Source organism: Oncorhynchus nerka, linkage group LG12 (assembly GCF_034236695.1).
Source record: "Oncorhynchus nerka isolate Pitt River linkage group LG12, Oner_Uvic_2.0, whole genome shotgun sequence".
Lineage (NCBI taxonomy): Eukaryota > Metazoa > Chordata > Actinopteri > Salmoniformes > Salmonidae > Oncorhynchus > Oncorhynchus nerka.
In genome coordinates, this window is record NC_088407.1 from 62,265,757 (window position 1) to 62,292,523 (window position 26,767).

Consider the following 26,767-nt stretch of genomic DNA (forward strand, 5'->3'; position numbering starts at 1 on the left):
TAAATACAGTAGTCATTTCAAAAAGCATGTGGCAAGATGTAGACTACACATTTTGACCTTGGAACTTCAAGTCTGATCCTGTTCTCTTTATTGTCTCTTGGTTCCAGAAACACTACGAGAAATATGACGGTTTTGTCATCCTCCATGGCGTGGACACTATGGCCTACACAGCATCTGCTCTGTCCTTCATGTGTGAGCACCTGGGGAAGCCTGCCATCCTCACCGGCTCCCAGATACACCTGCCATCCTTCTGGCTGAACTGCCTGATGAAGATAACAGAAGCGTGAGATGTTGTTTATATGACCTCTTGCAGATCTATGAGACGAGGTACGATGGAAGAAACAACCTTTTGGAGACACTGCTGATCGCTGGTCAGTTTTCAATTCCTGAGGTGAAGAGTGGTGTTAGGAGCCTCCTTAAAGGAGGGAGGTGCAGGAATCAGGAGCAGGAGAACAAGGAAGCCCCAGTGGCACAATCGTTTATTAAAGACGTCCCAACTCAGCAACAACATGGGGGAGAATATGCCCAAACGAGGTCGCCACCCACAGGGAAATAAACGTTACACACGGAGGAGAAACCTCTACTCCTAAACATATACCAAACGGTACAAACTGCCGTGTGAAAGAAAACTCCGTGGTTCAGATACGCACCCCTAACAAAGATACCACAGCAAACAATTCCTCACAAAGACTAGCAGGCAGCGGAGGTAAATAAACCCCCCGAAATCAACTAATAGGACACAGGTGTAAACAATACAAAGGAAAAGGACAAATGGATCGGTGGCAGCTAGTAGGCCGGCGACGACGACCGCCGAGCACCGCCCGAACAGGGAGAGGAGCCACCTTTGATGGAAGTCGTGACAAGTGGAGGGAGGCTTCTTGGCAGCTCAGTTGCCTACAAGTCACTGGTACCTGTTTTTGAATGTGAACTTGAATAATGTATTTTATTTGAACCTTTATTTAACTAGGAAAGTCAATTAAGAACAAAGTGCCTTAGACCGCTGCGCCACACAATCATCAAATGTTGATGAATGAAATCTTCAATTCCCAGTTGCTATTATTTATATCAGACTAATTCCCCATTGCATATCTTTTGTACTAAAATTCTTTTTTATCTTGCTGAAGTGTGTCTGTCTAGCTTTTTAAGCTGCTGTGGATTTGAGCTTTTGTGATATAACTTATTTCGAATTTCAACATAAATCAAATCCACTGAGATAGTAGAGGCTATGTTGTACCTGATTGATAAAGGTGTGAGGATGAGCTATGTTGTCAGACAATAGGCAACAAAAGCCTTAAACCTCTTGTCTAACAAGACTGTTCAGTAAAGCATGGGAATGTGCGAGTGTCGCAATACAGGACCTGACCTGAAACTGCCAGACGAGACTTCAGAGTTGTGTCAAATGGTGTTTGTCTTTAAGAGTCGCGGAATAACAAACGTACACACTCTCTGGGGCCTTTAACGGATGCTGTATCTAGAGAATGTGCTGCTATCAATGAAGACAGATTGATACATTTTAAATGAAGATATGAGGAAAATGTAGTTGTAATTGTGTTTTGTCATATGCTCTGTTAAAACCTTTCTAGGGCAGGCGTTTCACTAGCGGAACCCCTCGACAACATTCTGCTGAAAAGGCAGCACGTGAAATTCTAAAATATTTTTTAGAAATATGTAACTTTCACACATTAACAAGTGCAATACTGCAAATGAAAGATAAACATCTTGTTAATCTACCCACGTGTCCGATTTCAAAAATGCTTTACAGCAAAAGCACAACATCTGATTATGTTAGGTCATAGCCAAGTCAAAAAAACACAGCCATTTTTCCATCTGATCTTCATCAGATGACACTCATAGGACATCATGTTACACAATACATGTATGTTTTGTTCGATAATGTGCATATTTATATCCAAAAATCTCAGTTTACATTGGCGCCTTACGTGCAGTAATGTTTTGATTCCAAAACATCCAGTGATTTTGCAGAGATACTCATAATAAACATTGATAAAAGATACAAGTGTTTTTCACAGAATTAAAGATAGACTTCTCCTTAATGCAACCACAGTGTCAGATTTTTTTTTAACTGTACGGAAAAAGCATAATCTGAGAACGGAGCTCAGAACCCAAAACAGCCAGAGGAATATCCGCCATTTTGGAGTAAATAACACCATAAATATTCACTTACCTTTGATGATCTTCATCAGAAGGCACTCCCAGGAATCCCAGTTCGACAATAAATGACTGATTTGTTCCATAAAGTTCTGTAAAGTCCATAATTTATGTCCAAATAGCCAAATAGTTGTTAGCGTGTTCAGCCCAGTAATCCATCTTCATGAGGCACAGGCACTTCGTCCAGACAAAAACTCGAAAAGTTCCGTTACAGTCTTTTAGAAACATGTCAAACGATGTATGGAATCAATCGTTAGGATATTTTTAACATAAAACATCAATAATGTTCCAACTGGAGAATTGCACTGGAACGAGAGGTAACTGTCAGGAGCGCGCGTCATGAGACCGAGGCACTCTGCCAGACCACTGACGCAAAGAGGTCTCATGAGCCCCTCCTTTATAGTAGAATCCTCATTCAAGTTTCTAAAGATGGTTGACATCTAGTGGAAGCCGTAGGAAGTGCAACTTTATCCATATCTCAATGTGTATTCGGTAGGCTAAGCTTTGAAAAACTACAAACCTCAGATGTCCCACTTCCTGGTTGGATTTTTCTCAGGTTTTCGCCTGCCATATGAGTTCTGTTATACTCACAGACATCATTCAAACAGTTTTAGAAACTTAAGAGTGTTTTCCATCCAATACTAATAATAATATGCATATATTAGCATCTGGGACAGAGTAGGGGGCAGTTCACTCTGGGCACGCTATTCATCCAAAAGTGAAAATACTGCCCCCTATCCCAAAATAGTTTTAAATCAATGGCACAAAATAGCCAAGCGATAAATTACCTTAGCGTTGTGTCTGTTGAAGGGCATATATATAGTGGCAAGAAAAAGTATGTGAACCCTTTGGAATTACCTGGATTTCGGCATAAATTGGTCATACAATTTGACCCGATCTTAGCAAAGGAGAACAGGGATGTAAACAAATATGTTCCGGAAATCTGTGAGAAATAAGCTTTTTGTGCGTATTGAAAATGTCTGGGATCTTTAATTTCAGCTCATGAAACATTGGACCAACACTTTACATGTTGCGTTTATATTCTTGTTCAGTATAGTAATATCCTGTTGTAGAAAGACTAAATCAGGATATCCCCATTTGGAGCCACCTTCATCTAAAAGTCTTCATTGCAGCTGTGTTGTGGTGAATCCTCTCATGAAGGCCCTACTGTGTTTTCTGACAAGCCACCATCATATGGGTGTTTCAAGTGGTCTACATACAGCCAGGATCTGCTCTGGGGTTGCCAGCAGCACTAAGCCCAGTGACAAAATGAGACAGGGTTATGGGGCATGTCCAATTACCCACTAAAGACGAGGGTCTTGGCACCGACATTTAAACACTTAGATACACCTCCCTAACTACAGACTGAGGGGAGGATGACTTTACTGTCTCAATCTGGTCCCTCTGCCATGTTGCTCTTTTATCTATTTGAATCACTTGCTTCTTTTTTGATTATGCATCAGGCTCTTCTCTGCCTTCCACGGTCTTTGCCATCATGGGGGTTATTTAGGAATCTGTGTTGCACACATTTTTGGCTAGCTAGAGGCTTGATCCGAATCCAATGGAGGATTTGGGGCTATGCCCAGCTCTTGCTATATTTCCCTGCCTGCACAAGTTAGGTCTAAGGTCCAAGGGTTGCCAGGTGAAATGACGCTGTCTCTTAGCACCTCGATGTTAATGGTTCCCCATGCCTGGCCATTTGAGCCGTCTCCTCTCCAGATGCCAGGGCTGGTGTGGTAAAGAGCTTTCCTAGAGCCAGTGAATCACCCTGAGACTGAGAGACAGCCTGGGTGGCATTGGCACCAGGTGGACTGGGGGGAGGCAGGGGGGCTGGTAAAGTCTGGGCCTATTGTTAAACCCTATCCTAGCTTGCGCTGTACACTTCTCTCCCTCTTTTCCTACCAGCCAGACTAAAATGGCCTATCTTCTCGCTCTCTCTTTCTCTACAGGTGAAGTCCTTCCTGCAGTCACCCATGGAGGGCGTCGTCCTGGAGACCAAGCTGACCTGCTGAAGGAGTTCCGGAATACCACAGAGAGCGGTGTGATCATTGTTAACTGCACCCAGTGTCTGAGGGGTTCTGTCACCACATCATACGCCACTGGAATGGTAGACCAGAAGACAATGTATGTTTAATGGGAGAGTATGATGTGGATGGATGTGTGTCCTTAACGTTTCTTCCTGGTCTTCTCAGGTCCTGAGTGATGCAGGGCTGGTGGCAGGCAGTGACATGACTTCTGAGGCTGCACTCTGCAAGCTGTCCTACATGCTGGCCAGGAAGGAGCTAAACATAGAGGCCAGGAGGACATTAGGATTCATAGTCTAAATTCACAGTCCTTCAGTCCCTACACAATGTTGGCCCTTTGTAGAGAGAATTCTGAAGCCCAACCCTAGTGACACGTCTGACTCCTTTGTATGAAACAAATATCACATTAGAGTGTAAAGAGAAGTAGATATCAGAGTTGATTCACATGGCGATAAAGGGATCATAGAAGTGACAAGCTGATGACATCTTTGATCATGCTTGACTGTATCTGTGTGTTGTGCTGTCTGTGTTGCCCTGACTGTGTCTGTGTGTTGTGCTGTCTGTGTTGCCCTGACTGTGTATGTGTGTTGTGTTGTCTGTGTAGCCCTGACTGTGTCTGTGTGTTGTGCTGTCTGTGTTGCCCTGACTGTGTCAGTGTGTTGTGCTGTCTGTGTTGCCCTGTCTGTGTGTTGTGCTGTCTGTGTTGCCCTGACTGTGTCTGTGTTGTGCTGTCTGTGTGTTATGTGTCCAGATGCTGAGTCAGAACCTGCGGGGGGAGATGATCGGTGACCTGCAGGGGGCCAAGCTCACTCTGAGCGACAGTCGCTTCATTCAGGTCATCTCCAAGTCCCTGAGCATCAATAGTAAGAAGGTGAGGCCACGTCACACTGTCACCACCACTGAGACTGCAGGGTTACCTTCCACCTAACAGGTTTTTATCAGGCTCTGGCTTATCTGAGAGGACAGAGTTCCCATTGTAGTACAAAAAACAGCTTTCTCCAGTCGTTGCACTGCCCAGCACTAGGGGAACAATGTCACAAGTAGTCTAAAGTAGAGTTGAAAAAAATGTGTTGAATCCAACTTTATAGTGTAGTTTTTACATCACTCATAACATAAAACATTAATTTACTGATTGTCAGCCTTTGTATTGGCATGATGTTTCTCTACTGTTTCTCTATAGAAGCCATAAGGGATGCCCTGACCCCCACCTTAGCTTGTGCTGCTTCTAAAGATTGGAGACGTGGGGGCCTTAGATGCCTTAAAGGAGATGGTGAGGAACAGTTATTTAAATACAACCTATCACAATTTTATTTTACTAGGCAAGTCAGTTAAGAACAAATTCTTATTTTCAATGACGGCCTAGGAACAGTGGGTTAACTGCCTGTTCAGTGGCAGAACGACAGATTTGTACCTTGTCAGCTCGGGGATTCAAACTTGCAACCTTTCAGTTACCAGTCCAACGCTCTAACCACTAGGCTACCCTGCCACCCCAAAGTCTGTTCGTAAAAATAATCACTGCAAAAAGCTCATATTTTATAAGGAGGGGAGAGTTCAGTCCATATGTTGTTAGTGTTCTTGGACACGCATGTTCCCAGACTGATAACACAGACAATGCACTGTCAAATGTGTGTGATTTTATTACTCCCTTAGTCCCACGGTTCATCTGGTTGAACCTGTCAGTGCAGTGCGTACCAAAGATTCCTGCTGAGTTTCATGAGATAGCCTCAGTAGTCATAATGTGTTAGATGTAAAGATTCATTTTGATACGGTCTCCTTGGCAGTTAACTTTAGACATGAGGATGATTGCCTAGTGTTTCCAGTCAATTTCATTTGAAGTAACCCACTTATTTTGGTCTTTGGAGCTTGTTTTATTGGGGTTATATTTCAGTATGAATAGAAGAATGGGTTGGCTACTCTTTTAAAAATGTCTATCAATTCAAGATGAAACTGGCTGTGTCAGAAATCTGTCTTCCCTACTACTTACTAAAACGCCATGCTGTGTACTAATCGTACTGCATACTATTTAGCAATACTGTTTAGTGAAAACGAATGCAGTAAGCAACAAATATCAACACACTATGCTCATTCATACATTCACCCACTTATATGATTATCAGCTTCTTGCTGTCAAACACACGTGGGTCTGGAAAGACGATTATCTTCCTCAATTGTACTGGCCGAAATGCCGAAATTAGTATGTCCTGGCATTTAAGCATTCTCAAATGTGAAATTTCACATACTATCAAACATTCTATTTTTGCATACCCAAAAGGCCTACTATTTAGATTCCAATTACAGGTATTCAGACACAGCCACTGTCACCATTCAGAAAGGTATGCTCCAGGTACATGTGTAGCACACTGTGCACTACATGGGTTTGATACCTCAATACACTGTTTTATATACACCGTGGTGCCATCACAACGTAATCTACGGTATGTGATGCGTTTCTTGTCATCAGGGCAGTAACCTGAGTCTGGGGGACTATGATGGACGCACCCCTCTGCACATCGCTGCCAGTGAGGGCCACCTCAAAGTGGTGCAGTATCTACAGGACCAGGGAGCCACCGTCCATGCCAAAGATTGCACACCCCTGCGCGCTATGTATTTCAGGTAGGAATAAGCTAACATGTGGGCCAAAACAATAGCTTTACATTTCTTTGTGTGTGTGTGTGTGGGGGGGGGGTGGTGGGGGGGGGCATTGGGAGGTTGGGTGAATGGAGTATGATACGTCCTTAACAGCTTTGCCTCTACAATAGATGTTCACCCATCCCTTATGATTCAAGCCCCCAGTAGCCAAATCTAACTGACTTCTTCTATCTGCCCAGGGAGTGGTGTGTGCATCACACAGTAATGATATCATTCACACAGAATTAAGTGGGACATTTGAAATCCCCCGTTGGCCATTAACAACCTCCTTATATTTCCATGGCAGTCTTTAGAGCGAATGGTGTACAAACAGCAGGCAGTTAGACGGCAGCTCATTACAGTGTCTGAGGCAGGGAGTCTGGGCCTGCTAAATGACTATCATGTCCAGGAGGGAATGACTGCTACTGGGGCTCTCAGATGGGGGTTGAAACCAGAGGAAGAGTCCTAATGGAGTTTAAAGGCCACCACAATAATTAGCTGCCAATTGGGCTAATTGTAATCTTCTAATACCTCCAGTATTCATTTTTACCCCAAATTGTTATTATTTTCATGTTTTTTTAATCATCCATTGACATTGCTGTGTGCTCATATCATTTATTTGGGGAATGTAAGACATTCAAGGCTGCAGTGTTTAGTATCACGCTGTGAGTGCCTCAAGGAGAAATGTGTGTGTGTGTGTGTGTGTGTGTGTGTGTGTGTGTGTGTGTGCCTGTGTGTGTGTGTGAACTAGCATTGAGAGAGGTGGATGTAAACCGTTGGCAGGGCAGGCACAGACAAGCCCATGTTGTCTTGGTACTGAAGGGCTGAGGGTTGCTGAGTGGGACCTGGTAGCATAATTAACCTCCGACGCTTGGTTGGGGAAATAGCCATATCCCATTCTGTCTCTCTTACACTGTCAAAATCTCTGTTTTGTTACAGCTCTTTGTGATAATGCAATATGTTCCATTTTGTAAGAGTTACTTGAAATAAATATCCATTTTATTTCTGACAGATTTTTTTTAGTTTTTAGGCTCTATGCCATTTCCTCCTAAGTTTAAACCACATTTCAAAAGCCTACTATTGTTCCTTCCCGATGACCATATAAGGGTTGAAACACAGTACAGCGAAGGGTAGTGTCTTGAACCAGTCTGACCTGCCTGTCCACAGCTTCATGGATGACAGAAACGGTCCCTTGTCTCTAGGAAAAGGACTGAAATACATTAGCCTTGGCTTGCCACTGTCCCTATGGCCAAAACCTATCTCAAAGTAGATTTAAACGTGCATGACCTACACATACCGTAGTGTGTGCATTTAACCTTTTAAACATTTGATGGATGTTCTAAGTTTAAATTCTATGAAAGTCCCTGGTTCTGGCCATGGCCTTCTGTCTCTACCATTGTGTAGTGCATCCTTGGAGCTGCTGAGACGTTCTGCTCAGGCTCCATGTGTGGGTGGTTAACTGTGGGGGCATCCGGAACTTGTCCCTACTCGTTTAGCACCCAGTCACAGTGCCACAACTTGTCACTGTCAACAGAGACTATGAGAACTTGCTAGAAAAATGACTAATGCACACTGCAGTCATAATAAAGCACAGGTCAAACAATGATGGATCACTAGTGTTCCATCTAATCGTTTCAGTTTCAACTGATCTCTGACTCGCACTGTGAGCTTGATTCTGCTTTGCACGTGTCATCTTTTCCTTGATTGTAGTACACTGTATATAGCATCTGTACTTGAAAACTGTTTCTCATATCTCTGTCTGTCTGTCCGTCTCTCTGTCCATCCAGACACAAAGAGGTGGTGAAGTTGCTGAGAGAGACAGGAGTCCGTTTCTCCAGCGATGAGCTGAAGGATGCAGGCACAGAGCTGTGCAGGTGAGACACACACACACACACGCACGCACGCACGCACGCACGCACGCACACACACACACACACACACACAGCACTTTCTCACACATGCATTGCCCGAAGGCCCATCCCACATAGTTTGTGCAGGTACGACCAATTGTCCAAGTTGTCTTGCATAAAAACTTGAAATGCTCCCTGACAGCATAGCTCTGGACCACTGCAGCATCCAAACGTCACCACCACAGAACCCTGAACTAATCAATTAGTGTGATTATACAATAAACCCTGATGTTATTACTGTAGATATCTGGTTGTTTTAGTCCCTTTATCATGAAACCACTTGAATAGGAACCCTCCAAGTGAATTCACTGGTGGTGTTTGATGTGTTAGTCTGGCATCCAATGCTGACATCGAGGGCCTGGAAATGTGGCACCTGGCCGGGGGAGACCTGAGCATATGAGGCTACGACGGGAAGATGCCCATGGATGTGGTGAGTGTTCGGGACTGGGAGCCTCTCTCCCATTTACAAACATGGGTAGTAAAGGATGGATATGGTTAAGATCCCACATAAAATACTACAGTATTTAATTTGCATATACACTGCTCATTCCCCTCCCCCAAATTCCAAAAAGTGAGAAACTTATATGCCAAGTTTAGGACATATATTGTGTTCCCTGCAAATATTTTTTGTCACAGTCTATGGCTTCAGCATTTTTTCAGGCCTTTCTCTGACACTGTCTGATATAGAGGTCCTGGATGGCAGGGAGCTTGGCCCGAGTGATGTACTGGGCTGTCCGCACCACCCTCTGTAGCGCTTTGCGGTGAAGGGTGTTCCATTTGCCAATGCAAGCGGTGATGCAGCCAGTCAAGATGCTCTCGGTGGTGCAGCTGTATGACTTTTTGAGGATCCAAGGACCCATGCCAAATCTTTTCAGCCTCCCGAGGGAGAAGAGGCACTGCCGTGCCCTCTTCACGACTATGTGGGTGTGTGTGGACCATGTTAAGTCCTTAGTGATGTGGAAGCCAAGGAACTTGAAGCTCTCAACCCTCTCAACAACAGCCCAGTCGATGTGGATGGTGACGTGCTCTCCCCTCTTTCTCTTATAATTCACGACCAACTCATTGGTCTTACTGATGTTGAAGGAGAGGTTGTTGTCCTGGCACCACACAACCAAGTCTCTGACCTCCTCCCTGTAGGCTGTCTCATCGCCGTCGGTGATCAGGCCTACCACCCTCATGTTGTCAGCAAACTTGATGATGATGTTGGAGCATAGCCACGCACTAATCACACACCCCTGAGGGGCCCCCGTGTTGAGGGTCAGTGTGGCGGAGGTGTATTTGCCTACCCTCACCACCTGGGGCAGGCCAGTCAGGAAGTCCAGGATCCAGTTACAGAGGGAGGGGTTCAGTAAATCAAATCAATCAAATGTATTTATAAAGCCCTTTTTACATCAGCAGATGTCACAAAGTGCTGTACAGAAACCCAGCCTAAAACCCCAAACAGCAAGCAATGCAGATGTAGAAGCACTGTGGCTAGGAAAAACTCCCTAGAAAGGAAGGAACCTAGGAAGAAACCTAGAGAGGCACCAGGTTCTTAGGGGTGGCCAGTCCTCTTCTGGCTGTACCGGGTAGAGATTATAACAGTACATGGCCAAGATGTTCAAACATTCATAGATGACCAGCAGGGTCAAATAATAATAATCACAGTGGTTGTAGAGGGTGCAACAGGTCAGCACCCCAGGAGTAAATGTCAGTTGGCTTTCATAACCGAGCATTCAGGGTTCGAGACGCAGGTACGGTAGAGTGAGAGAGTCGAAAACAGCAGGTCTGGGACAAGGTAGCATGTCTGGTGAACAGGTCAGGGTTCCATAGCCGCAGGCAGAACAGTTGAAACTGGTGCAACAGTACGACCAGATGGACTGGAGACAGCAAGGAGTCATCAGGCCAGGTAGTCCAGGGCTCAGGTACTCTGGGAGAGGAGGGAGAGGGAGAGAGAGAGAATTAGAGGGAGTATACTTAAATTCACACAGGACACTGGCTAAGACAGGAGAATTACACCAGATAAAAGACTGACACTACCCCCCCGACACAAACTATTGCTGCATAGATACTGGAGGCTTAGACAGGAGCGATCGGGAGACACTGTGGCCCCGTCCGATGATGCCCCCGGACAGGGCCGACCAGGCAGTATACCCCCCCCCCCCCACTTTGCCAAAGCACAGCCCCCACACCACTAGAGGGATATCCGCAAACCACCAACTTACTATCCTGAGACAAGGCTGAGTATAGCCCATGAAGATCTCCCCCACGACACAAACCCGAGGGGGCGCCAACCCGGACAGGAAGATCACATCAGTGACTTAACCCACTCAAGTGACGCACCCCTCCTAGGGTCGGCATGGAAGAGCACCAGTAAGCCAATGACTCAGCCCCTGTAATAGAGTCAGAGGCAGAGAGTCCCAGTGGAGAGAGGGGAACCGGCCAGGCAGAGACAGCAAGGTCGATAGCTTTGTGATGAACTTGAAGGGGACTATGGTGTTGAACGTTGAGCTGTAGTCTATGAATAGCATTCTCACATAGTTATATCCCCTCTTGTCCAGGTGGGAGAGGGTAGTGTGAAGTGCAATTGAGATTGTGTCATCTGTTAGGGCGGTATGTGAATTGGAGTGGGTTTAGGGTTATAGGTTCAGAAATTCTGCTCTTTCTATCTGTTCAGATCCCAGTCCTACTTACTTACAGGTTAATGAAAATGTTATTTTTTATTATTTCTCTAGTAGGTTTTCTCAAGGAGAAAGCCCACACTTCAATGTTTAAGATGATAAAATAAAAACACTATAATAGTAATGTCAGCAAGTCTGCAGAACACTACAGTAAATACTATAGTCTGCAAAAACACTACAGCAAATACTACAGTATACTACAGTCCGCAAAAATACTACAGTAATTACTATAGTATATACTACAGTATTTTACTACAGTATTTATGCTATATTGAACTGTAAATACTAGTGTTTTTGCTGAACTTTAGCCTGCAAAAACACTACAGTGAATACTATAATGTTTATACTATAGTAGTTTTTCAGGAGGTTAAGCCAGAACAGTTATGTAACATGGATAGTAAAGGATGTGTAAGGTGAAGGTAAACCAGACTAGTTATGTAACATGGATAGTAAAAGATGTGTAAGGTGAAGGTAAACAAGACTAGTTATGTAACATGGATAGTAAAGGATGTGTACGGTAAAGGTAAACCAGACTAGTTATGTAACATGGATAGTAAAGGATGTGTACGGTAAAGGTAAACCAGACTAGTTATGTAACATGGATAGTAAAGGATGTGTACGGTGAAGGTAAACCAGACTAGTTATGTAACATGGATAGTAAAGGATGTGTACGGTGAAGGTAAACCAGACTAGTTATGTAACATGGATAGTAAAGGATGGATGAAGGTAAACCAGACTAGTTATGTAACATGGATAGTAAAGGATGTGTACGGTAAAACCAGACTAGTTATGTAACATGGATAGTAAAGGATGTGTACGGTAAAGGTAAACCAGACTAGTTATGTAACATGGATAGTAAAGGATGTGTACGGTAAAGGTAAACCAGACTAGTTATGTAACATGGATAGTAAAGGATGTGTACGGTGAAGGTAAACCAGACTAGTTATGTAACATGGATAGTAAAGGATGTGTACGGTAAAGGTAAACCAGACTAGTTATGTAACATGGATAGTAAAGGATGTGTACGGTAAAGATAAACCAGACTAGTTATGTAACATGGATAGTAAAGGATGTGTACGGTAAACCAGACTAGTAAACATGGATAGTAAAGGATGTGTACAGAAACTAGTTATGTAACATGGATAGTAAAGGATGTGTACGGTGAAGGTAAACCAGACTAGTTATGTAACATGGATAGTAAAGGATGTGTACGGTAAAGGTAAACCAGACTAGTTATGTAACATGGATAGTAAAGGATGTGTACGGTAAAGGTAAACCAGACTAGTTATGTAACATGGATAGTAAAGGATGTGTACGGTAAAGGTAAACCAGACTAGTTATGTAACATGGATAGTAAAGGATGTGTACGGTGAAGGTAAACCAGACTAGTTATGTAACATGGATAGTAAAGGATGTGTAGTAAAGGTAAACCAGACTAGTTATGTAACATGGATAGTAAAGGATGTGTACGGTAAAGATAAACCAGACTAGTTATGTAACATGGATAGTAAAGGATGTGTACGGTAAAGATAAACCAGACTAGTTATGTAACATGGATAGTAAAGGATGTGTACGGTAAAGGTAAACCAGACTAGTTATGTAACATGGATAGTAAAGGATGTGTACGGTAAAGGTAAACCAGACTAGTTATGTAACATGGATAGTAAAGGATGTGTACGGTAAAGGTAAACCAGACTAGTTATGTAACATGGATAGTAAAGGATGTGTACGGTGAAGGTAAACCAGACTAGTTATGTAACATGGATAGTAAAGGATGTGTACGGTGAAGGTAAACCAGACTAGTTATGTAACATGGATAGTAAAGGATGTGTACGGTGAAGGTAAACCAGACTAGTTATGTAACATGGATAGTAAAGGATGTGTACTGAAGGTAAACCAGACTAGTTATGTAACATGGATAGTAAAGGATGTGTACGGTGAAGGTAAACCAGACTAGTTATGTAACATGGATAGTAAAGGATGTAAACCAGACTAGTTATGTAACATGGATAGTAAAGGATGTGTACGTAAAGGTAAACCAGACTAGTTATGTAACATGGATAGTAAAGGATGTGTACGGTAAAGGTAAACCAGACTAGTTATGTAACATGGATAGTAAAGGATGTAAAAGGTAAACCAGACTAGTTATGTAACATGGATAGTAAAGGATGTGTACGGTAAAGGTAAACCAGACTAGTTATGTAACATGGATAGTAAAGGATGTGTACGGTAAAGGTAAACCAGACTAGTTATGTAACATGGATAGTAAAGGATGTGTACGGTAAAGGTAAACCAGACTAGTTATGTAACATGGATAGTAAAGGATGTGTACGGTAAAGGTAAACCAGACTAGTTATGTAACATGGATAGTAAAGGATGTGTAAGGTGAAGGTAAACCAGACTAGTTATGTAACATGGATAGTGCATTCAGAAAGTATTCAGACCTCTTGATGTTTCCCACATTTTGTTACGTTACAGCCTTATTCTAAAATGGATTAAAAATATATATTTTTTACACACAATACCTTAAAATGACATGACCCTAACATGACAAAGCAAAAACAGTTTTTAAAAACGGAAATATGACATTTACATAAGTATTCAGACTCTTTATAAGTACGTTGTTGAAGCACCTTTGGCAGTGATTACAGCTTCGACTCTTCTTGGGTATGAAGCTTCAAGCTTGGCACACCTGTATTTCGGGAGTTTCCCATTATTCTCTGCAGATCCTCTCAGGCTCTGTCAGGTTGAAATCGGACACCATCCCTACAGTGAAGCATGGTGGTGGCAGCATGTTTTTCAGGGACTGGGAGACTATTCAGGAACAAGGCAAAGCTGAACGGAGCAAAGTACAGAGAGATCCTTGATGAAAACGTGCTCCAGAACGTCCAGGACCTCAGACTGGGGTGAAGGTTCACCTTCCAACAGGACAACGACCCTAAGCACACAGCCAAGACAACGCAGGAGTGGTATCGGGACAAGTCTCTGAATGTCCTTGAGTGGCCCAGCCAAAGACCGGACTTGAACACCATGAAACATCTCTGGAGAGACCTGAAAATAGCTGTGCAGTGACGCTCCCCATCCAACCTGGCAGAGCTTAAGAGGATCTGCAGAGAATAATGGGAGAAACTCCCCAAATACAGGTGTGCCAAGCTTGTAGCGTCATACCCAAGAAGACTCAAGGCTGTAATTGCTGCCAAAGATACTTCAACAAAGTACTGAGTAAAGGGTCTGAATACTTATGCAAATGTGATATTTCTTTTTTTTTTATATATTAGCAAGCATTTCAAATGGTTTTGCTTTGTTGTTATGTATAGATTGATGAGGAGTAAGGCTGTAACCTAACAAAATGTGGAAAACGTCAAGGGGTCTGAGCACTTTCCGATGGCTCCGTATATTAGATTCAATATGGGCTATATTTAAAGTAAAACCATGTAGGCTACAGAATAGGGACGTAGTTTCATTAAACTTCACCATGTGTTCCAATGATGTGTTTTTTTGCTTACTTACAGCCTTTGTTTGATGAAAATGATGAGGTAAATGTTGTGATTTTGTGTTTTCCCCATGCTGATTATGAGCTAATGCTGAGGTAACACTGGAATAGCCACAGCTAGTGCTTTGGGTTCTCCTCTGCTTGGTGGTCATGCCTCACTCTGTGCTGTGACTCACCTGTGTCTGTCATTTCAATGTATGGTGATGTGTTGCATCGCTGTGTGATCTACATGAGTATCACTCATTGTAGCCTGTCTTGAACAGGTGTTTTTACAAAATGGCTGCCTGGGTGAGTTCGATTAGACTGTGACACAAAACCTTGCTGTGTGGTAGTCTGCCTGGCTTTTGTGAATGTCTGTGATGTCTGGTGTGATGACAGCCTGGTGCCTGCAAACATTTCCTGTATGCAGTATGTGGATTAGTAGCAGAGATTGCAAAACCAGCATTCCTTTGACGTTATCGCAGCTGGTCTTTGTATTGAACAGCACTGCTCCAGATTCAACTTTGAACTCTTTCTCCTTCTGTGTTTCAGAATGAAGAGTACATCGAGTTCTCAGCCTGTCCAAAAGGACCCTGAAGACAAAGATCCTCAACACGTTTGCCTTTCTCTTTTATCTCTCTGTCCATCCCCATCACTCTCTCTCTGACTTTCCATTTCACTCTTACAATGGACAATTTTATATAGAGATTCATTCAAGCCATTTATAGTTTATATATTTGCGTCCATCCCAAGTACAGTTAGAGAGCTGTACGCTGTAAAACTACTGGTAGAACAACATGTCATGTAATATTGATACACTGTGCCTAGAACGGGCAGTACTATATCTATGTGTATGTTTTGTATGTACCACCGTATACTATCTTGTATGTGGAAGCAATTCACTCTGTTTGTATTATTAGAGTATAATCAGTGTTCATTGGGAGCACAGAGTACAATGCTGTACTTTATACTAAGCACTTCATAAAGCACATCCAAAGTGCCATTTATTCTAAGCTGAAATCTTTGTGAAATTTGCCTAGATGTTTATTTTCCCAATTATGTATCATTCATGTAGTCCATATTTTAGCTCTACCTCCTTCTGAAAGTACAGATAACTGAGGTGTTTCCTGTTTGTAAAACAGTGCAATTCGTTCCTCTATCCTGCTAACACACAGCTCTCCTAGCATATAAACCCAGCTCCCTCTGTAGTCGATAAAAATGTCATTCAGCGGATGCTTTTATCTAAAGCAACTTGCAGAGACATACAGTTACTCAAAATTCCATCAATGTGAAATTCCAACCCACATCGTCTTCCATAGTTTTGTACTTCCTCTTCTGTTTCTGTTGCCTCCTGCTTCCTTGTTTCTTCTCTCTGACAGCCCAGGCTGAGAGGAAGGTTATAGCTGGATATCAAACCAGCTGTTGTCCCCCCAAAACACAATAAAAGTCTGGAAAATTGTGTGTGTGTGGGTGAAAACAAGTAAAAATGTAACAAAAAAATGTACTGTGTGCCTTCACTCTGTCGTCCTCCTCCCTGGGCCTGTTGTTTCAAAATAGCACCAAGAACCTGTCTGTCTGCCTGCCTGTCTCCCGCTTTTCTCACACTCTTTACCCTTTGTAGTGTGTGAAACTACACAATGTCTTGCGGGAACCTGGACAATGTTTTTACAATACATTATTTCGATACATTGTAAAAAGGTCTGTATTTTCCCACACTCTACCCCAGCCAGGTGCAAATTGGGGGAGGGACACAAACAAATAAATAGCTTTGCATGTGTGGCTCCTTACCACAATCAATTAATATGGCAAAAATCATCTCTGCTCATAAGGCTTTGGAAATCATTTTTGCAGAGAGAGAAGCTAGTGTGGAAGGATCGTCTTCAGAGAGAGAAGCTAGTGTGGAAGGAGCGTCTTCAGAGAGAGAAGCTAGTGTGGAAGGATCGTCTTCAGAGAGAGAAGCTAGTGTGGAAGGAGCGTCTTCCACTTTGGAAGATGAAGAATTTTCCAAATATGAGCATCGTGTCTCTGTCAATTCGGAGTCTGACAGTGAGTTGGAAGAAGAGGATGAGATTGACCCTCAGCCAGCCCCAAGACCAGTATGGTGGAAACTACAAGATTGTTATAATACTTTTATTGCATCAAATGGTTGTTTTTTGCAACAGAATAAGGGGTTGTTAGAACGCTCATCTGTGTGTGTTCTACTGAGGATGGGCCTCTGGGAGATAACACTGACAGGCGATATACTATGTCTTTGGGGATACCGCATTCCAGAACATGAGTGAATGTTTCTGTTATATAAGGTACCAGGGAGAGACGACTCCAGAGCCAGACCCTGGTCTCACCAGCCCGTCAGCAACCACCTCATCAGCAGCCAGCCCCAGGACCAGCCCGTCAGCAACCAGCTCATCAGCAGCCAGCCCCAGGACCAGCCCGTCAGCAACCAGCTCATCAGCAACCTGCAGGAGAAGAAATGGGGATGTAAAATATTTGTGAAATTGAATGGTCTTCTTGCCCAAGGAATTGGCCTCCCCGTCTGGCTGCCAATGTGATAAGGATGCAACCAGGGCCGATGTGGATGGTGGTTCCTCATGTGCAGGACATAAAGTCTTCTTTTGAACGGTTCATCCCAGACACCATCCAGAAAATCATTCTGAACTGCACTCATTTGGAGGGAATGTGTGTTTTTGGAGAGAGATGGAAGGAGATGGACTAAACTCATTTACATGCATACTTTGGGGTTCTTATCCTTGCTGGTGTTTTCAGATTCAATGGGGAATCCACAGAATCCCTGTGGGATGCAGAAACTGGCAGAGAACTTTTCTGTGCAACAATGTCTCTGGAAAACTTCCACATTATTTCCAGGATTATCTGCTTCGATAACCGAGACACCAGACCAGCTCGGCGGCAGAAAGACAAGCTAGCTGCAATCAGGACAGTGTGCGACAAGTGGTCGGACTGCCTTCCCCTGTTTTACAACCCTGGGCCCAATGTTACTGTTGATGAGCAGCTAATGCCATTTAGGGGCCGCTGCCCCTTCAGGCAGTACATACCGTCTAAACTTGCAAAATATGGAATCAGGATCTGGGCTGCCTGTGATGCTGCTTCATCATATGCGTGGAACTTGCAAGTGTATATGGGGAAGCCAGATGGAGGAGCCCCTGAGAAGAACCAAGGGATACGGGTTGTCCTGGACGTGACATGGCCTCCATGGCCACAACATCACATGCAATAACTTTTTTACTTCGCACAAGCTGGGACAGAAGCTCCTCAAGAGCAAGCTGACGATGGTATTAACAGTACGAAAAAACAAGCCAGAGCTCCCACCTCAGCTGTTGAATACATGGAATAGGCCTATTAATTCCTCTAAGTTTGTGTTCACCGCCGACACGTCCCTAGTGTCCTACGTAACAAAGACAAAAATGTGGTACTCATGAGTACGCTGCATAGGGATGGGAGAATCTGTGGCCAGGAACATCAAAAACCAGAAATCATAATGGATTATAATGCCACAAAATGAGGGGTGGACAACTTAGACAAGCTGGTGACCGGCTACAGCTGCAAAAGAAGAACCCTACGCTGGCCACTTCTGATATTCTTCAACATCTTGGACATCTCGTTTGTCTCATACAACGCGTTTGTTATCTGGATGGTGTTGAACCCAGATTGGAACAGAGGGCAGCTCCAGAGGAGATGGCTATTTCTCGAGGAGCTGGTCAAAGCATTAGTAAGACCTCAAATCCAGAGGAGGCAACATATCTCAAGGACCCCAGCTTCTGCAGCCATCGTGAGGAGGATTCAGGAGGAGGATGCTGGTGCTCAAATACTGGAAGTAAGTGTGAGTGATTTTGCATGTGTGTGTGTCTGACTCTCCTACCTTGGCCTGCTGTAACTATATATGTGAGTGAGATGTTAGTAAAATTCCTGAACTAAGTGTTTTCATCATTCTAGATTACAGCCGGTAACAACAAGAAGAAGCGCTGCGATGTGTGTGGACCCAAGAAGGACAGGAAGACACAGTACACATGCATCAAATGCAAGAAATACATTTGCAACACACACACAGTAAAACTCTGTCCCTCATGTGGTGTGTAGACTGGCCTTAATTTGTGTTCAATGGGGCTCATTTGTCATTTCCGTAAAATACTGTGTGTAAAATGTGTCCTTCCAATTTGTTCAGTTCAAAGCAATAAACATCAATAGTGATGAAAACCTTGTTTAATATATATTTGTTCAAGATAAACATTATTTATTCTACCCATATCTTGATTATAATAGATTTTTTAAATACATTTTATTTTACAAAAAACGAATAGCGCTTTAATTGATAAATGTAATCTAGCAGGGGTAAATGGCAAATATGAACCATGTATGCTGTCTATTTTTCTTGTAAATTGATATAAGTTAACATCTAAGTATTAAGTATTTTTACATAAATGATGGTCGTATTGTTTTAAAAACCCAATAATGTTGTGGGCCCATCAGACCCGCGAACATTGGTGAATAACAAAAACATGAAGACCAAACAAGGGTTAACTAAATGTGAATACCATTATAATGTGTCTGTGTCAGTCCACGTCCATGGTTGTTGTCATGCAGATATCTGTACTATTGTGTAACTAGTAGAAGAGGTATCATATAACTTTATACTGTTCTGTGATAAAAGGAATACATGTATGATGTAAGTGAAGCATGCAGGTTTTTGGACAACAGGACGTTTCTATGTTCTGTTTCCCCCACTGTCACATGTTAATCAGCTCAGGATCGTCAGCTGCCTTCATTCATTCAGAGAGAATCACTGGAAATCTCACCTGCCGTTGTTAAGTTTAATTAAATGCATTGGTCCATTTACAATATATATTCAAATATATATTCAATGTGTTACGATATAAATGACAATTTTAGTCTTAGTCTTAGTCACCAGTGGTTTCTAGTTTCTGTGACCAGTGGTTTACTGCTGTAAGAGAGGAGAGGTTGAGAAGTTGCCAGGAGAGATGTTGAATATAATGCAGTTCCGTTACAGCACATGCACTTCAATTAAATACTATTGTAGCCAGCGTTGGAATCTGTATTGTCATTGTGAATGAATCATGGGGGAAGTCAGGCTCTCACACAATGCATTCTCAGAGGAAGTCTCATACACAAGGCTGACACAAACACCTTTCAATACTTGCCTTTCTGAAATATGCCAGAAGACAAGTTTTCAGGACCGGTTGCCTGCTTCCTCGAGTTTATTTTCCTGTGGTAATGCTTTCCATATGAAGTATTGAAGTATTTGAATTCTGTTGTTGGGGATCATTTGCATTAGCTACCTGAAATCCCTCCCTGCATTCTCCCAAGGAGATCAAGGTATATAATAAGGGGTTAGGGCTGCGCAGTACTCACGTAAATTATAAAACCATTCCCCCTGGTGGAACAGCATGGGGGAGAATACTGTATGTGTCTGTGCGGGTGACGATAATATACTCTATGAATGGATAAAGAATCATAATTCAAGACTACTCCACTGTTCCATAGTACCTCAAAGTTAAGCAACCCAGGACACCCAAAAGTATGCTGCCTATTGTTTGGCTATAGAACAATGTTAAATGGAATCCGTGCAGTATTTCTCATTGTAGAACTGTATATTTAAGTCATTAGCCTATGTAGCCTAATGTAGGCTACACTTGTGTGGTATAAATCTGATCAATATTTAGCAAGGACTATTATTCATTGTTTGGTACAGATTTGATACTTTAGATAAAAAGCTTAAAGCAATGTGCAGAGAGTATTAGTGACTACACTTGGCTTGGCTTCGTCATGAAGGCGGCTGTCTGACAGGCAACACAAGTTGCTGGTGGAACCCAGCTCAGCCGGTCAGACCTGCCTGGCCTTCATTCCTCGCTGAATGAAAGGCTTGTATGAACCTACCCCAAAACACTATATATAAAGAGCCGCGGCTCACCAAAGCCACACAGACACAGCATAGGCACGGACTGCTCAGATGAAACCGCAACTCACGGTGAGATAACCTTTGAAAACGTATGCCTAGTATTTAGCTTACTATAGTAGGCCTATGAATGAACTTTGTCAGTTCAGGCGACAAGAAAAGTATTTCAAACTGCTGTAAAATATGAAGTAGGCTACTGTTTCTGTTGGTGTGACGTGGGCAGACAGCGATGGTTGCAGACACTGCTCTTTATGCCAGCTTTGGACTGTGCGTGGTCACCTGAAGAAGTGATGACTCGTAGTTTGGTCTCTCTGGTGGAGTGGTTCTTAACAGTTCAACAGTTCTTTGCCAAAATTGTGAAATGTTTAGGACCACTTGATCTGGCGGACAAATACTTCCAAGGCAATACATGGAGTAGCCTGCACTGCTTTGAAGATCTTGAATCATTGAGTAGTTTAGGCTGATATGCTATAGTAAAGTGATGAGATTCTTAATTCAATTGTGTGGATTAGACTCATTTCATGTCATGTCTTTAGCATAGTCTAATATAAGAGTTCGAGACAATTTTTGAAATCTGAAAGCAGTTGGTTACATTCATTGTTTTATTTTTTACAAGATTGACCTACATGTTTACACTAATGTTCACCCTAACCTTGTTTGATTTGTAAGCATTTCTCGCTCTCTATATCTCTCTCCCCCACCCCTGCTCTCTCTCCGTCTCCTCTCTCTCTCTATCTCTCTCTCGTGTGCCACCTTGTGTTATAATGTCAATATAGCCTCGTGGTGTCCGACTGTTCCTGAAGTCCAAACAGCGCATTGGGCATGGTCGCTGTCCGAGGTGCTGAAGGAAAGGGCCAATTGGATTCCAGACATTTTTACTTTTTTTCCCCCGGTGGATAAATCTATTTTTTTGTTTCAGAAGGAGAGTACAATGAATGTTGTTTTGTTTTCAATTACTGTTTTTCATTTATTGATGGACAAATATAAGAGAATAAAATCTTACACCGCTAGGAATAATGATGATGATCTTGATAGTTCTAAGGGAATAACATTTGCTTTGTTGTATTGACGTATGAATAATTTATTAAAAGAGCCATCCACAGATTATTCTCTCCAGTCTCCATCCCAGACGCCGCTTTATTTCCTCTGATCTCAGCAGTGTGCCAACAACATTACGGTTATTTGCTAAACGGTTCTCATGAAGCCCCGTGCACTGCGAAGGTTTGCAAGTTGGGTAAGATATTGAGCAGTATAATGAGATGCCCATAGCGATTTTCCTACATGCGCAAAGGCAGCAGATGTAGGGGTAGTAGTTCCACGGGATGCGATCCGGAAGTTCATCAGCGGTCGGGGTGACCCGAACCTCCTCCAGGTGGGAACTGAGTTTCGGTCGGACATGGTAAATCATCTTTACTACAGAGAACAGGCCAATTATCGGTCTCCGTGCGTAATAGTGTGTGTTTGAGTGAGCGTCTGTTTGTTGTGGGTAGGCAAGGGACATAACTGGGCCTTAGAAAGGGTCACATATAGAGGTTATTATGGGTATCCCCACAACACTAATAAGCCAACCATAATTTAAGCCACCTTGATATCCCTCAGGTTAATCTTGCTTTTAAAGATGTGTTTTATTTAAATGGCCCAAATCTAAATAAATAAAGGTTGAATAACATAGCCTACCCAATTCCTACATTTTGATTAAACCCATGAGCACACAGCATTGTGTATCGAATTGTATTCTGCTCTCGCATAATGATGAAATGAAATATAATTTAAAATCAGACTTGAAAACCTTCACACCCACCAAACTTTCTAAGTGCTTTAAAGAGATGACATTTTCAAAAGGTGCCAGGTACCAATGAGTTCATTATGGCGGTTAAGACCGTCTGCTTATAAACGAAGTCCTCGGTCTGTGTACAGCAGATAATATTTTTATTAAAAGAACATCCCTGTTCAGCTTTCAAAGCACACAAAATAGATATGATCTACTTGATTAAAATTGCAACTCAAACAGCTCTGTATTTGAAAATGCTTTGAAAATAAGACATTAATATGTCTTTAAAAGTCCCAATTGTATCTGGAACTGGAAGGCAGCTAAGCCATCTATTAGCCTCGTAATTAATAGCCCATACACCACTAAGCCATCTATTAGCCTCGTAATTAATAGCCCATACACCACTAAGCCATCTATTAGCCTCGTAATTAATAGCCCAAACTCCACTAAGCCATCTATTAGCCTCGTAATTAATAGCCCAAACTCCACTAAGCCATCTATTAGCCTCGTAATTAATAGCCCAAACTCCACTAAGCCATCTATTAGCCTCGTAATTAATAGCCCAAACTCCACTAAGCCATCTATTAGCCTCGTAATTAATAGCCCAAACTCCACTAAGCCATCTATTAGCCTCGTAATTAATAGCCCAAACTCCACTAAGCCATCTATTAGCCTCGTAATTAATAGCCCAAACTCCACATAGCCATCTATTAGCCTCGTAATTAATAGCCCATACACCACTAAGCCATCTATTAGCCTCGTAATTAATAGCCCAAACTCCACTAAGCCATCTATTAGCCTCGTAATTAATAGCCCAAACTCCACTAAGCCATCTATTAGCCTCGTAATTAATAGCCCAAACTCCACTAAGCCATCTATTAGCCTCGTAATTAATAGCCCAAACTCCACTAAGCCATCTATTAGCCTCGTAATTAATAGCCCAAACTCCACTAAGCCATCTATTAGCCTCGTAATTAATAGCCCAAACTCCACATAGCCATCTATTAGCCTCGTAATTAATAGCCCATACACCACTAAGCCATCTATTAGCCTCGTAATTAATAGCCCAAACTCCACTAAGCCATCTATTAGCCTCGTAATTAATAGCCCAAACTCCACTAAGCCATCTATTAGCCTCGTAATTAATAGCCCAAACTCCACTAAGCCATCTATTAGCCTCGTAATTAATAGCCCAAACTCCACTAAGCCATCTATTAGCCTCGTAATTAATAGCCCAAACTCCACTAAGCCATCTATTAGCCTCGTAATTAATAGCCCAAACTCCACTAAGCCATCTATTAGCCTCGTAATTAATAGCCCAAACTCCACTAAGCCATCTATTAGCCTCGTAATTAATAGCCCAAACTCCACTAAGCCATCTATTAGCCTTGTAATTAATAGACCAAACTCCACTAAGCCATCTATTAGCCTCGTAATTAATAGCCCAAACTCCACTAAGCCATTTATTAGCCTCGTAATTAATAGCCCAAACTCCACTAAGCCATCTATTAGCCACGTAATTAATAGCCCAAACTCCACTAAGCCATCTATTAGCCTCGTAATTAATAGCCCAAACTCCACTAAGCCATCTATTAGCCTCGTAATTAATAGCCCAAACTCCACTAAGCCATCTATTAGCCTCGTAATTAATAGCCCAAACTCCACTAAGCCATCTATTAGCCTCGTAATTAATAGCCCAAACTCCACTAAGCCATCTATTAGCCTTGTAATTAATAGCCCAAACTCCACTAAGCCATCTATTAGCCTCGTAATTAATAGCCCAAACTCCACTAAGCCATCTATTAGCCTCGTAATTAATAGCCCAAACTCCACTAAGCTACAAAAAGACGTAAGCGCAAGAGCTGACTACGTACAGTGCGCTGACAAATACAGGGGTTTCTCTACAAAATAGTTTAATAAAAAAAAAATAAAAACAAGACGATCCAACTAAGTTAAATGGGTCATGGCACAAGTTCCACCAAAGATCTCAAACCGGGTCATTGGGAAGCTATTGGATTCCGCTGTTCTCTAGTGCGTGTTTGCTGTGATAAATACATGTTGGAGCCTCCAGCAAGTCGGCAGGAAGCGCAGCAAGGATGAATTACACAACTGGGTGAGTGAGTGAGCGAGCGAGAGAGCAGGAGAGAGAGAGTGGGGGGGGGGGGGACTGCAAAAGGTGATCCTCCTTAGGCGCATGTGATTGCGTTCCGAGACCTGCGAGCTGAAAGACCAGGCGTGAGGAGTTAAAAAACAAATACTCTACCTGTGGATATAAAGGTTTGGATTACGGATGGATTGTATCGGTTTATTGTCTTGCTGGACTGCTGGCCATGCACAGGAGATATATTTTTGCGCACACGCCGCAATTGTTGGGCATTGAGTGGAGCTGTCATGGAGAGACAGTAAGCTCTCTCCGAGTCATTGTTGGATGTCCGGAATACCTTTTGGATTGAAACCATGCAATTGTTTGGGATCTATGAAAATATATCCTGAAATGGAAACGAATATACAAATATAGATGTCAATTCGGTAACCCACGGCGTGGAATATTACGCACATTTCCCTCATGGCTTTACCAAACTCCTCGGGCTCCTCTGGAGCTGACAAGCCCAACCCCAGTCTCATAGATCTGGGTACATTCTTCGTGGACTCCGATATCATATTTGGATTTACCAGTCATCTTCTAAGGAGAAAAGCAAAGGTGAGTGAGTGCACGCTACAGTAAATAGCTGAAACATAGGCTGCTCAAACATAAAATGTAGCCTAATCCACTCGCCCAACTACCTTGAAAAATATAACGTTAATAAGTAAGTACTTTGATACACAAAGTGACCAGTAAAGCCACAGACCTGGATTTCCAGTACATTTCAGGACCATGAACAGCTCCCTTGAGTGTCAGCTGCGCCTTATCTACGTTGCCAACTTCGTAGCGTGATCACCGACTTGGATTTCTCTTCTTTAAAATAATTTTTTAAAGTTTGAACCAAGTATAGAGTAGCAGGGTGGATGGGGCTTTGTGGTCCCGAACATTCAATGATTTAATAGACAATAAGGCTACTGTAATCTCTGCGCTCATTCGCTGTTAAAGGCGCCGAGTACAAGCGCACGCAAGGGTCAGTAAAGGCCACAATGACAGACTTGATTTCCCTATCTCTGTCCAACATTTAATTTGACGATATGATAGAATGATTCATTTCTAAATGCAATGAGAGTCACACAAAACTGAAGTGGGGAAGAAATGGAATAGCCTATCCTGATTCCTGATTCCTGAGACTGTGTAACTATCAATAATATTAGGCTACCTATTTTTTGAATTGTGACTCCGGCTCATTTGTCTATTGTGTCTGTGGTCTGATAACCATGGCCGTAGCTTCAGATAAAAACCACATTTTCTTATCTATGATAAATTATTCAGAGAATTTTGTATTTGCCTTTTGTGGTGAATAGCTTATGTTAAGCTGCATGTGTAATTACAAAATAAACGTTTGGCAGTATTAAATTGGCCTCATTCTGGCCTCATTCTGTTAACCCCTATAATTTGCAACCAGTTGCGCTGCCAAGCGTAAAGCCACTCAACCCAGTCGACGACACAGACAGACAGACAGACAGACAGACAGACAAAATTCTGCAATTGGGTCATGTGAGGGTAGAAAGGATTCTCACAACGAAGTACGAGGCTTACATCATCAACATCAAATATTTAAAGTGTGTTAATTAAATATTTAACTTGTACCCCTTATTTTGCGAAAACCATCCTGCAATCTTTCTATTTACCAGAGGATGGCGCCAAAGTAGCAAGAACGGGACGCATTGGCTTTAAAGCTAAGTAGGCTCTGTACGGCACCCATTATCTTGTCAGTGAAGCAATGTCTGCAACTGTGTCTGCTCGCGTGACTGACAAAAAGAATGGATAAAACCATTGATTACAATAATCTAAAATAAAAATCACTATATTTCAAATAATATTACGAAATTAAGCTATATGAATAACTTAGTCATTTTACTAGGGTAATGCAATGATAATATAGAAGCTTTATAAATAGCTAGCCTAATAACCTATAAACCTAATACAACTCACACGTTGAATTACCCTGTCTGATCCATGCACCTACGGTTATGATTTTAAGTGATTTACTATTGCGGTGTCCAATCATGCGCCAAAAAGTTTTTCAAAAGTTTCCCCCACCCATTTAAAAGAGTGTGTGCC

The 26,767-nt window shown here is 42.5% G+C and overlaps 1 protein-coding gene, 1 long non-coding RNA gene and 1 other non-coding gene across 9 annotated transcripts in view; all 3 read left to right on the top strand.

The window, feature by feature from the left end:
* LOC115138802 (60 kDa lysophospholipase-like) overlaps positions 1–19,086 on the top strand; it is a 32,902-nt gene extending 13,816 nt beyond the window's left edge. For 2 of the 7 annotated variants that reach the window (XR_010465403.1, XM_065025716.1), the window contains exons 4-11: positions 108–907; positions 4,119–4,293; positions 4,945–5,064; positions 5,374–5,463; positions 6,655–6,806; positions 8,609–8,695; positions 9,062–9,161; positions 15,416–16,322. Coding sequence is in view for 2 of the 7 variants with exons in the window: in XM_065025716.1 (XP_064881788.1) it covers positions 5,461–5,463; positions 6,655–6,806; positions 8,609–8,695; positions 9,062–9,131 (312 nt within the window). In the remaining 5 variants the exon portion in view is untranslated. Of the gene's footprint in view, positions 1–107; positions 908–4,118; positions 4,294–4,361; positions 5,065–5,373; positions 5,464–6,654; positions 6,807–8,608; positions 8,696–9,061; positions 9,162–14,903; positions 14,928–15,415; positions 18,693–18,811 lie in introns of those variants that run through there. The other 5 variants (XR_010465405.1, XR_010465404.1, XR_010465406.1 and 2 more) reach the window with 5 other exon arrangements.
* LOC115139096 (U7 small nuclear RNA) lies at positions 11,419–11,471 on the top strand. The gene has a single exon (XR_003865058.1). It is a non-coding gene; the product is annotated as a U7 small nuclear RNA (small nuclear RNA).
* Positions 19,087–20,754: 1,668 nt separating the features above from the next.
* Positions 20,755–21,894, top strand: LOC115138982 (uncharacterized). Its single transcript, XR_003865047.2, has 2 exons — positions 20,755–20,861; positions 21,566–21,894. It is a non-coding gene; the product is annotated as an uncharacterized LOC115138982 (long non-coding RNA).
* Positions 21,895–26,767: the final 4,873 nt, after the last annotated feature.